A 12,695-nucleotide genomic window follows, 5' to 3' on the forward strand; every position below is an offset into this window, starting at 1 on the left:
GATTAGGATGAATGTCCTCGGAATGAGACAAAATGACCGAGAAAGGAAGGCGAAATGAGCACAGGGACACAAATGAATTTGGGAGAGTGACAAAGGTGAGTTATTTACAGTGAAATGGTCGATGGTGACGGAAAATAAGGAGTGTTGGGGGAGGGGGGTTAACTATTTTGCAAGAGTGTTGCCATAATTTATTCTTTGAATGAGGCAGTACAAGCACCACAGCGAATGGTCGCAAGCCAAAGTGTAATACCAGTCATGACCTTTGAAGACTGAGTAAGAGCAAAATCCCCTCCCAAAAGAACTTCCCAAACAGAAAAGACTTCCTTCACATTGAGCAATACTCGACTGATCTCGTATCCCACAGGGAAACAGAGGTGTCCCTGTATCGAGTACAGAGTTGCCCTTGTATGTCTGCCATCAAACTAGAAATGTTTTTCCACAAAGCCGGGAAAGTAAACTGTGATGTCACTGTCAAGCGAAAACGAGATGAGCCATGAGCCATTGTATACCGCCATCTTGCCCGGTTCCTGCTCCCTACGCATCAGCAGTGAGAAAAATCTCCAGACATTCAACGGATTCATACAAGTCATCCGCAGGATCAGGGATCCATGACCGACTACATTGGCGGCTACCCCAGACACATCACTAACTCATAAGAAAACCCTGTTCCCATCAACATGGCCAATGCTTCAAAGAAATGTCACCTCACCCACTAAAATGAGATAGCACCTGTCCTCTTGGGTACCATTTCCGACAATCACATCACACATTGTGCCATACTGTATCTCCCCCCCCCCCCTTAAAGAGTGAGCCACTTAGTCAAAACAATGAGGACGTCCATCATGACACTCTGGGACACCTATCTCCTTATCATACTTGAAAAGTGTGTGTGTGTGTGTGTGTGTGTGTGTGTGTGTGTGTGTGTGTGTGTGTATGTGCATGTATGTGGGGTGGGGGGGGGGGGGTTGATGCCAACAAGCTTGTCATTTTCTTATCACTTACACCAAACACATGTGGCTAAGTCCCACTCCCACGCACACACAGGCATACAGACACACACATACATTGTACACATACAAGGACACAAAATTTATATAAGATTCCTTCATTAGATTGACCGTTTTGAGTAATTAGACGAGGGCTGAGAGTAAAAGACTTGTTGGGTGGAAAGAACACGAATGCTCGTACACCAAGAAAGCCAATTAGCCTACTCTGTACAGTAATCTTCAACCCCAAAAGTGGATTTGCCCAAACAGTAACAAACCTGCCAGGATTTCCCAACATGCAGCATGCTTTATTTTGGTATTCCCTTTGCACAGATCTTTGCCGTGCTGTGTAAATAGTGTGATACACCTGAACATGTTTTCTGAGGCCGATATCCGTCCCCCAGCATTTCCAGAAGTTTTCCTCATTGCTATTCATGTAAGAAGGCCAAGTTATCTCCAGTGGGTAACTTCAAGCATGGTACAAGAGTAAATATATATAATCTATGTATGCAGATACCCTCATATTCTGCATTCACTTTATCATGTCTTTCTTTTTAAATTCATTCCTCTATATGACAAAAACAGGAACATTTTGTCTACATTTCTCATAATTCAAAATACTTTCATACAACTGCTACTGCTTTAATAGATCTATTTTTGTTTACATGTCTATGTATTTTCTTTTTTTAGAAACTTCTACGTGCTTGCTATAAAGCACTTCTTTCATATCTTGAAATTGTCAGCTACATTGTACGATACCTGAAGATATAGTGCAACAACCTCAGGGATAGAAGTACATAACAACAGATAGAATGGGTTAAATGATTAAATGATTCAGAAGTAATGGTACACACGACTACACGTTTATGCATTCTCTATGATACAACTCTGATGTTGTTTTGATTCCTTCGATAAACAAGTCCTTTCGATCTCATCAAAAAAGAAAAAGAAATTATGGAGCAATCTGATTGCTTGGACACAGGCCACACATTCCTCAAATTACACAAATAGACCAAGACAGCATCCAACAAACGAGACGTCACATCAGTGGCTGATATAATCCAAAGAGTTGAGTGAAAAAATGCCACACTTGTGCCACCTCAGAGCCAGGAAAACTCTGTGATTGGGGAGGAGATGTCATTCCTTGAAGCGCCCCCAAGGTTGGGAGAGCAAATAAACTAAACGACGTCACTAACTCCCTGTCGCAGCCAACTCCAATACCCCGAGTGCTGACCGGGACTACGCCCACATGGTCATCCTAGCAACAAACCAAGATCGCCTCTCGGCATGGACGTCACATTTTCAGTCGCATCTTAACGTCAACGACGTTCACACACTGCCATCTGAATCTGCCTGATACTTATCGAAAAATGTTCTCTATTGCCCCTCAGTCCACTTTTCTATTCCCACGATCATGTTGCATCAAGTTAGCATTCAGTCCCGTAGCTCGCCCTACGTATCTATCCATCACATACCATGACCATACTTGCTTGACAAAAACAAGATCTGTGAGAACAACACATTTCAGAGCAGAACAGAATTTCCATATGACTCCATTTTACTTTACAAAAGAAAAGAAAATTATAAATTGCCACTGGCAGCTGCAAGATTTTCAAAGCTCTTTTCATTTCTCCATGTTCCTTCAAAGTTGGACCATCCATTGAGACGACTTTTGAAATACTGCCCAGGTCAAAGTAGAAGAAAAAAACAGAGGAATGAAAAAGAGGCTAAAGCTACTATCGACGAACAGGTGAAAAGTGAATGGCTTTCATTAAACAACATGATTTTACCAAATTGATTCTTGGCAGTTTAAGAGAAACCCCAACAGGGCACAGGATACATGTTAAAAAGTTCATGACCCCTCTGGTTCTATTACACCTAAATGGATCAAGCAAATATGAAGAGCATACATAGACACACATCATCACAACAAAAACAATTATACATAAACCTGTTTTATTCAAGTCTTAGTGAAGGCAGAATCTTTTTTTTTTAATGGTACGCATAGTGCAGATTTTGTCACTGATGACAATGTGAGTGAATTTCAATGAATAGTTACTTCATCTGTCAGTTATTTGATCATATGTGACTTTAACAACTACAACAAACTAAATATCTCCCGCTTAAGGAGTTCTGTTAAAAATAGGAGAATTCTCCAAAACTTCTGCTTTCTAGATAACATTCTACGTACACCACTAACAAATACACCTCACACAGATTATGTCTGCTTTGTACGTCACAAAAATCAAGTCAACTTAACATTTCTCTCGCAATCTGGCTCGCAGAATCAATGCCCTAAACACCATCTGGCATCATCCGTCGTTCAGCAGTCGTAGGTCTAGACAGCCAGACCCATCTCAACTGTACCATTCCTGAGAAAACCTTTCACACGAATTCTTTACCATCTACCTTGGTCAGAGCATACTACGGTTGGTGTAGTAATATGTCGCTTCACAAAACGACCGAAAAAAAAATTCTTCCACCGAAGAGAATTCCGTTACCAGTATAGCGCCCTCACAAAAATGGAGACGTAAGGTAACAAGGTCATAAATCATACCGATCATTGAAAGGCGTGATGTAATGGTGACAGTTTCATCTGCGTCCAGCCAGGCCTTGGAGTAAGAAGAGCTCACAAAACCATTCTGTCTGTCAGTTTAGTACTCCGCGGAGGAGGGGAAATGAAAATTGAAAATACACATAAAACTAATTGTCCACCTCTCCCGACTCTCTTCCTCGAAAAAAAGAAAACAAAAAGAACCCTCCTTTGCCAGAAAATGTACATGTCATATCACTGGAATTATTCACTCAGGAAAACAAACCTTCTAACTTGGCAATCAGAGCTACTGGATAAAAATGCCATCCTCTGACGCAGCAGTGTTCAAAATTCAAATCGCCCTCTCTCCAACTCTCGGCAGCAAGCTAAACAAATCAACCAAACGTGAGCCTTCTCACTTCCTCATTAAATCGCCCCTCGTCAATAAATCCCGCAACAAATGTCCTCTCCAGTCCGACCCCTAGGCAGGCCTGCACATTCTCACAAACTCACACAGAAGAAAAGGATAGAATTCATTGATTCTACGAGATCTCACAAGATACGTCTTCTACGTCTTCTCTTCCATGCCTTTCAACCGCTGCTCTTAGCAGACACCTAAACAGATTTCTTACAAGAGATTTTTTTTTTTCTCACAGGTCCTTTTTTTGTGTGTTTTTTTGATAAAAGTGTAATTTGCCTCCTTCTTTCTGTCTGTTAGAAGGGATGACGCTTTCACGTTGGGGAAGAACACCCTATCCTTCAGCCGCACGACAGGAAGCGCTCCCCCAGGCGCGGGCGCCATTACTTGCTGATGGAGGGGTGGCCTGATCTGTGGAAGTGAACTACGACCCATTTCCCGTCCCTCCGGTGCCATAATCGCGTCTCCTCCGACTGGTGTGTCACTGGGTCCCCGTTCCTGCAAAAATACAGGACAGACATAAGAAAAGACATGTGATAAACTAGCACTGCAATAGCATGTGCAATGCAAACTACAGACAATATTTCTTCATATATACTGTAGGAGTTGGAACACCCCCATCCATCCATTCAAGGGATTCTAATCCTTCCTCCATGCGACACATTGCAATCAAGATAGCTCTAGTAGCCACGTGATTTGATGTTGTGAGAGTTAACATTGAAAATAGAAAGCAGAGAACTTCAAAACGGAAACATCCTGCTCTCTGCCCCAAGACCCAATGGGAAGATCCTGAAAGAAAACACGACTTCTGATTACAAGAACACCTCTCCTGTATCTTGAAAGACAGAAATGGAAAAGTAAGTATATCATATCATTACTGTTGAGGGTATAAGTATACATGTATCAAAGGTAAAACATAGTTTTGGGAAGGGCTTAAATTCATCTTCCACCATTTGCTTGCAGTTGTATCAAAAGGGTCTACCAAGAAATTCGTCTGGCTGATGCGATTTGCAATGATAATAAGTTCTTTTGGAGGATTTTGAGATCAAAAGTGTAGTTTCAATTGTAGTACGCAACTTTTATCCCTGAATGAATAATCTAGCTCCCTCCCCATTCAGTAGTGGCTAGGTAGAATGTTACGTAATGATCAATTGTGCCCTATTGAGCAGTATTTCTGAACAACTGTATGCAGTTCTCTCTTGCATGCAAAATGGATGGATACTGCTATGGTCGGATTTGTAATCGATTAAAAAAAAAAAAATATGAAGCAACCATGATTGAATATGCTCTGAGATTGCAATACTATTCACATATGTTTTTGGCTAATGTTTTGCATTTTCTGTAGTTACCCAACTGAAATTGTGTTATCACAGCATTATTTCACATTTTGTGCATATGTGTCCATTTCCTGGCAAACATTGACAATGACTGCAGGCATATCAGAACCATGTTTACATTTAAATGATAGTGGTTTGCTCCTCTTAAATTCTCTCAAGAGTACTACATACACTGAAATATCATTGACATCATACTGTAAATGCACAAATTTTCACAGTGCATTTAATTTTCACACATTTCGCGCTACTTTTGGCTAGCACAAATTCTATTAAAACCCGCAAAAATATCATCACTATTTTCTCTGCACATTTTGAACTGGTTGACAATCGTACAGAGCGGATTCAACCAGTGAATATTTTTTGAGGACCGCTCAGCGCGAAAAATTAATCATGCGAAAATATGGACATTTTACAGTATTCAAATGGGTCACCATAATGGCACAGTGGTCTCATCAATACCTTCAGTCACATCTAAAGCACACCTACAGATTTCTGACCAGACCTCATTTGGAGAACAACTATGGAACAACTAGGCACTGTCCCTGAAAAAGATAGAGGTACAGATGAACTTTCTTTTGAATGAAAATCAGAGAGGCTGAAAGTAGGGAATGTAAGAGCACTCACTTGTCGATGAACTGTGTGAGCCTGACGTATGCAATGGCCGCTGCATCGTCACCCAACAGGTGAACACGGGGATGCAAGATTGTCACGTTGCGATTGCGACTGTTCTTGTTCCACACTGGATGGGAAGATAATCAGAGATAGCATCTTAGCTTCTTTAAGTCATTGTAACAAATATCGGTGACTATGCATCACTGCAAACTATTGTTATCTCTTAAATTTTATTGTCCAGATAATTGTAAATATCTATGGTAAATTATCAGTGCATTTTCATTTGCAAATCTCCCAACGCTCAACTGATTACATCATCATTCATCATCATCATCTTCTTCCTCACTGAAATACTGACACCACAATCATCATCCTCAACATCGATCACCATCTTCACCTCACTGAAATCACCACTACCATAATCCTCATCATCATTTTTTTTTTTTCAATTTCTTTCAATGTGTATGTATAAGTGTATTTGATTTTTTTTTTGTGTGTGCTATTTTGGTCATCAGGTGTCTTTTATATATGTATATATAATTGTGTAGTTTTATATTTTAATCGAAGAATGATTGTATGATTATGTATGTTATTGATAATGTACAAAATTCTGCAATTCAGCCATCTTCATGGCTGCAAATGAATTTTTAAATAAACCATTACCATTACCATTACCATTACCATCCACATCATCATCAACATCCTCCTCAACCCCATCATCTTCCTCATCATCATCATCACCATCTTCTTCCTCATTGAAATCACCACTACCATAATTCTCCTCCTCCTCTTCCTCTTCCTCATCACTATCCTCATCATCACCCTCAATCTCATCATCATCATAATCATCATCGTGATCATCACCATATCCTTCCTCAATGAAACCATCATAACAATTATCATCCTCATCATCACAATATACACCATCCTCCTCATCTTCTTCCTCATTGAAATCACCACCATCACCATCCTCCTCCTCCTCCTCTTTATCATCATCGTCACCATCATCACCATCCTCATCCTCATCCTCATCATCTCAGAGGACAATATTGAGTTATCATTTCAGTTACATCTTATGCACTGCATAATGCAGTCAAATCTCACATTAGGAAGTAGCACAGTGGCTCACTTGGGAGTGGATCAACCTAAATTAACAAATTTTTGGATCAAAATCTGGGACACCCGATGCTTTGATTGTGAAACCATATCTTCATTTGTTTTGTCAAGCTACACGATGCCGTGATGCCATATTGAATGCTCAAGGGAAGCAGCTCGGTGTGCAATGCTGTAATGGATGTGGATCCAACTTTAAACACAAACCTTCACCATCATATTCAACTCTGAAAAATCTACATTCCGACCCACAAATAATATTCACACAAATACTGCTTGATTGCATGCCCCCTGTGGGTGTAGCTTCCTCTACCGTGACACCCTTAGTACTTTATGTAGTCCATATATCAATTGTGGAAAATATCATTACGAGCACATGCGATCATATGTTAGAAGTTACCTCTGGTTAACGCAATGAACAGGGAGTATGCACAATTTTTTGATAACACACACACACACAAAAAAAAAGTCCTATTCTTATATCGATTATCTGAGCTTACGGGCAAATTGTCTCATTTTCCAGAAGGACACAGATCCCTTGGAGAGAAGAAAGCAATCTTAAAAATACCAAAAGGCACAAAGACAAAACTTTAACATTAAAAAAAGAAAAATACTCACGAGTGTCAAAGTAAAACTTGTGGAAATCAGTTCCCTCAATCAGGAAACCATTCGCCTCAGGTTCAAAGCAGGTTAAATGTGGGTCACACAGCTTCCTGTATGGAATGGATTACAAATCAAAAACAGAGAGGAAACTGTGAGAAACATGTTGTGCTCAAACTGTTTGATGTTACTAATGAAAATATGACACATTTGAATCTTTATTTCTGAGTGCTTGTTGAGTGGTAGACACTTCTTCACTATCTTTTTCTGTCTATTTCATTGATTAGAACTAAGACAAATGATAAAGATTCATCAAAATGTCAAGTTTTGACAACATCTCTAGCCAAGTACCTTTTGTTTGCATGATCTTCCCTCTAGATAATACACAATGAATGACTTATTGTTATTTAGCACACTTGTGCTAACAACAAGACCCAATTTTGTGTCATAATTACATTTCCTTGATGCACATGCACAAGCAGGCACAAGCAGACACAAATACACAACAACTATATATCGTCCCTGGGGCGACAAGACATCATATCCCAATTGGCATATATCAAGAAACCACCTAACCCAATTTTGAAGATCATAATTCTGATGTGATTTTTCAAAACAGAGCAATCACTAACGTAATTCAAAATAGCATTTCTACAATATTTGGCATCAATATAGATGTTATTTTATATAAATGTTGCGAAAATGAAAACAAGTTTTTTCACTCTCCTACAGCAGGTACTGTTTGTGTAAATCATTGGCAAAGTCCCATCCAGAGTTGAAGAAGTTGACGTTCATGTACCGTCACATTTTCTTAAAGATGGTTGAAAAATGCCAACGTAGATGGCGGCTTGTATCAGATAATACAGGTAAAAAAAAAGAATCAGAGAAATTTAAACAAAAGCTATCAGGTTTGACTCAACCCCACATGGGTCAGAATATGTTCCATGAGTAGTGGACAACTTAAAGAGAGACATCACTAAAATTCAAGCAGCTCATCGTGCTCACGTGTAGGACTCAAAGTCTCCGACGTTGATCGCCTCCAAGAGAGATTCTGTCATCTTGATGATGTCTTGCTTGCGAACTGAAATGAACAACCATCCAGGGAGACAAATATTGTGTTATATTTATATTTATATTTATATTCCAGGAATGCTATGGGAGCACCACCATCACCACTACCAACAAAAACAAACAAAACATTGAATAGTGGACAATGCCGAATATATTGCGAGGTTTTTATTTTTGCAAAAAGTGGGGTGCCATTTACTGAACTTAAAAACACACGAAAATATGAACTCTGACCCCAACATGAATGTGATGTGCACTCATACATTTCTCCATTCAGTACCAATTTCACAACTGCGAATTACACCACCCGTGAAATTGTCAAGAAGTCCTGATTCGCGAAAATTTAGATTTGCTAAATATACTGTATGCTAATACAGTACACTTCTGGCAACAACTGTACGAGACAGAAAATTTGGAGATGCTAAAGATGAATACCAAATTTCACTCTCAAAAAGGTCAGACTCACAGACATATATGGCATATACAATGTGCCAAAAATTATGTTCTCTGAAATTTTAGAACTGAAACAGCAGATATGGTCCTACCAAATGATAACTTTGATTCTGGCTGACTTTTCAGTCAGCCAGAATCTGCCATCCCCTGCTACACTGAAATTAAGACAGAAGCGAGTGACTGTACATTGCGGTGCAAAGTGCTCACGATTTCCCTGAACAAATTTCTCATATTTCCAGCTTGTTTCCTAGCGAGGTGACTTACTGAAACTGAGCACCAAACAAATTGTCCTCTGTAAGGCAGGGCAACAGTCCTCTTCAATTTGTACAATGATGTTTCTCGGTAAAAAGATAATAAAAACAACCCCCCCCCCCCCCCCCCCCCCCCCGAATGACTGACAATACTGGCAAAGCATAATGGGTAGTCTCTGAAAGAAACACTTAATTCAGGTTTACAAAACAATCCAACAAATTAATAAAGTCTTTTGAGACTTTGACATAAGAGGTCTAATCCAATGTCTATGTAATGACACATCTGAGAGGACTACATGTATTTGCATGAAAACACCTAAAAATATTCTTGCCACAGGGATAATCAAGCTCTACTTTTATTTGACACAAACATGCGAGTACAGTCATGTAAACTTTTGTTAGATGGTACTCTTAAACAAAATCCAGTCTCAAACTCATGCTCAGTGGATATCTCGAAAGTGGGCAAATGACAGCGTTTTCCTTTAATCATCTCATTATACTCAGCGACGACAGATCTGCAGTAACGGGCTGAAAGCTCCTGAAAAGGTCAGCCCTGTTCGGCCCCCATTATCTTCATTTTTTTTTTGGGGGGGGGGGGGGGAGGGAGGGAGCCAGAATTTTGATGCTAGCACCGTGACATTTTCCCCACAGGTGGGAGAGTTTTATCTGCTCAATATGTGAGACATTTTCACATTTTCTATTTTTAAATTTCATGCATAACATACATGAACTAGAAATGTCGCTTTGGCGACTGGTATGCCTCCGCCATAATGCATGATTTTCCCAATAGGTCTAGATAGTACATGTGGACACTGTGTGATTACATTTTCACAAAATTGGTAAAATATTGGAATGACAAGTTTGTCACAAATGTGTTGAATGTTCACCTTCCTTGACGTAGGTTTAATTGGATGAATAGGAGAGCATGTATCTAGGGATTTAAGGACTTTAACTTGACTTTGACCCATTCATACATTTAGGCATTGAGTAATTTTCAAGGTACAGGTGTGGAGAAAAAGTGCAATTTCTGAATTGAATAGTAAATTGTTACCATTTTCATCTGGCCCTTGACCCTAAAATTCATAAGATAATTACTTTCAGGTAGAACATGCATAATATGTACTAAGTTTCAAGGTAACTTGAGCCACTTCCGAGATATGGAGGAAAAAGTTAGTGCAGCACTTTCACTTGATCTTTGACCTTTTGACCTTTGAGGCAAAAAGAGAAAAAAAAAAACTTTCCAGAGAATTTCTATTAGGTTACACACGCATACACCAAGTGTAAAAAAATAACCCTGCTGGCATTGCATAAATATGAGGGTAATAGTAAAATTTTGAAGGGTTGCACTTGACCTTTGACCCCTGACCTTTGACCCCATGAACCCTACATTCTCTAGATAATCACTTCCAGTCAGTACATGTATATACTATGTTCCATGAAGATACCTTGAACAATTTTCCAAGGTACGGAGAAAAAAAAGAAGTTTTGATATTTTTACTTTACCTTTTGACCTTTGACCTTTGACCTCATGACTCAAGCTTTCACCAGAGAATCTTAATTGGGTAATACATGTATACACTAAGTTTCAAGAAAATCTCTTCAGGCATTCAATAGATATGGTGGAAACAGTGAAATTTTATGTATTTGACCCTGACCTTTTGACCTTTGACCTCATGACCCAAACTTTCACCAGAGAATCTTAATTGGGTAATACATGTATACACTAAGTTTCAAGAAAATCTCTTCAGGTATTCAATAGATATGGTGGAAATAGTGAAATTTTATGTATTTGACCCTGACCTTTTGACCTTTGACCTCATGACCCAAACTTTCACCAGAGAATCTTAATTGGGTAATACATGTATACACTAAGTTTCAAGAAAATATCTTCAGGCATTCACTAGATATGGTGGAAATAGTGAAATTTTATATATTTGACCTTGACCTTTTGACCTTTGACCTTGAGCATGTGCACCCAAAAGTTGATAGGCACAACTTCACCCCCTAATACACATACATGCCAAGTTTCATTAGGATACCTCAACAGGTTTCGATAGTTACCTTGTCCACAAAATTCATTACGGACGGACGGAAGGACGGAAGGACGGACGGACGGACGCTACGACGGACGGACGGACGGACGGACGGACGGACGGAAGGACGGACGGACGGACAACCCGAAAACATAATGCCTCCGGCACCACTTCGTGGCGGAGGCATAAAAATTGTGAGGGCATGACATCATCAACTCACTCATCTGAATATTTGTAAGGACTGCTCAAGAAATATTTTCCAGTAAAATGTGAAATGTTAAAATGTCATATCTTCCCTATTTCTTATCTGATTTTTGTCATTTTTTTAACGTTCTGAAAGGATTTTTTTTTCTCTCTTTTTTTTTTGTTGAATTGGGAGTTTATTCATTTTTTTTTTTTTTTTTTTGGGGGGGGGGATTTCCTCTCTAATACTTAAAGATTCTCAACAGCTTGGCACATATGGCTCAACACACTAGTCATAATTTTACCCTTTCTTTCACTGAATTTCCATTTTTTTTCTTACCAGTGCATTTTGGCATTCATAGTTCCCTTCAGTTTTTAACCCGTTTAGGACGTGTCCCGAGTATACTCGGGCTGACGTTTTCCAGGCTGTGGACTGGTCCCGAGTATACTCGGGCTGAGAGAGTGAAATGAACACGCATTTTTAAACTTAGAATTTCACCAACAATACGATGCCTATGTTGAAAATGATTTATATTTTGTGGGACTACATACATCAAAGTTGCCATCTGTGAACATTTTGTGATGATTGGTCATATCTTATGTCTATAAACAAGCAAAATATTGACAAACATGAGTGCAATTTTCACGACATTCAGACCTTCGCAACGGTCGGGAAACTGACCAATGACGAGCGACCAGCCGCACGCTCTGGCGATCTCATTTGCATCGGTATGCAAATTGTCACACTCCAGTGAAAAGCGTGCGTGCGGCGGTCAAGACCGTTGCGTGCACGCACCTACCTTATTAGCACACATTTACATGATAAAGTATTGTAGCATACTACTTCGTGTTATATCAGGAATGCAATGTCGTACTTATGGATCTTCTATGAAAGCCATCTCGGCATGACAACCTGCTTACCATTATTGGCATGAAATGTTGGCCTTCTTCTTCCGCTGTCGAGTCCTGGGATTTACCAAAACTCGGCGAATTGAATAAATTCAAAAGTAAATCTTTTGCGTGTCCCTGCATGCATGTGATGTGTGTGAATGTTTTTGTGTCTGTTTGTTATCATGACAGCGATGTTACTTGTAGTTGTTTGAAGAGT

The 12,695-nt window shown here is 39.5% G+C and overlaps 1 protein-coding gene across 4 annotated transcripts in view; it reads right to left on the reverse strand.

Moving 5' to 3' along the window:
- Nucleotides 1–1,100: 1,100 nt before the first annotated feature.
- LOC140228662 (calcium/calmodulin-dependent protein kinase type II subunit alpha-like) overlaps nucleotides 1,101–12,695 on the reverse strand; it is a 199,151-nt gene continuing 187,556 nt past the window's right edge. For all 4 annotated transcript variants that reach the window (XM_072308921.1, XM_072308920.1, XM_072308919.1 and 1 more), the window contains 4 exons: nucleotides 8,605–8,680; nucleotides 7,618–7,712; nucleotides 5,899–6,013; nucleotides 1,101–4,435 (listed from right to left, as the gene is read on the reverse strand). In XM_072308921.1, coding sequence (XP_072165022.1) covers nucleotides 4,321–4,435; nucleotides 5,899–6,013; nucleotides 7,618–7,712; nucleotides 8,605–8,680 — 401 coding nt within the window. In that variant the 3' untranslated portion in view covers nucleotides 1,101–4,320. The remainder of the gene's footprint in view (nucleotides 4,436–5,898; nucleotides 6,014–7,617; nucleotides 7,713–8,604; nucleotides 8,681–12,695) is intronic.

This window comes from Diadema setosum, chromosome 5 (genome assembly GCF_964275005.1).
Source record: "Diadema setosum chromosome 5, eeDiaSeto1, whole genome shotgun sequence".
Taxonomy (NCBI): Eukaryota; Metazoa; Echinodermata; class Echinoidea; order Diadematoida; family Diadematidae; genus Diadema; species Diadema setosum.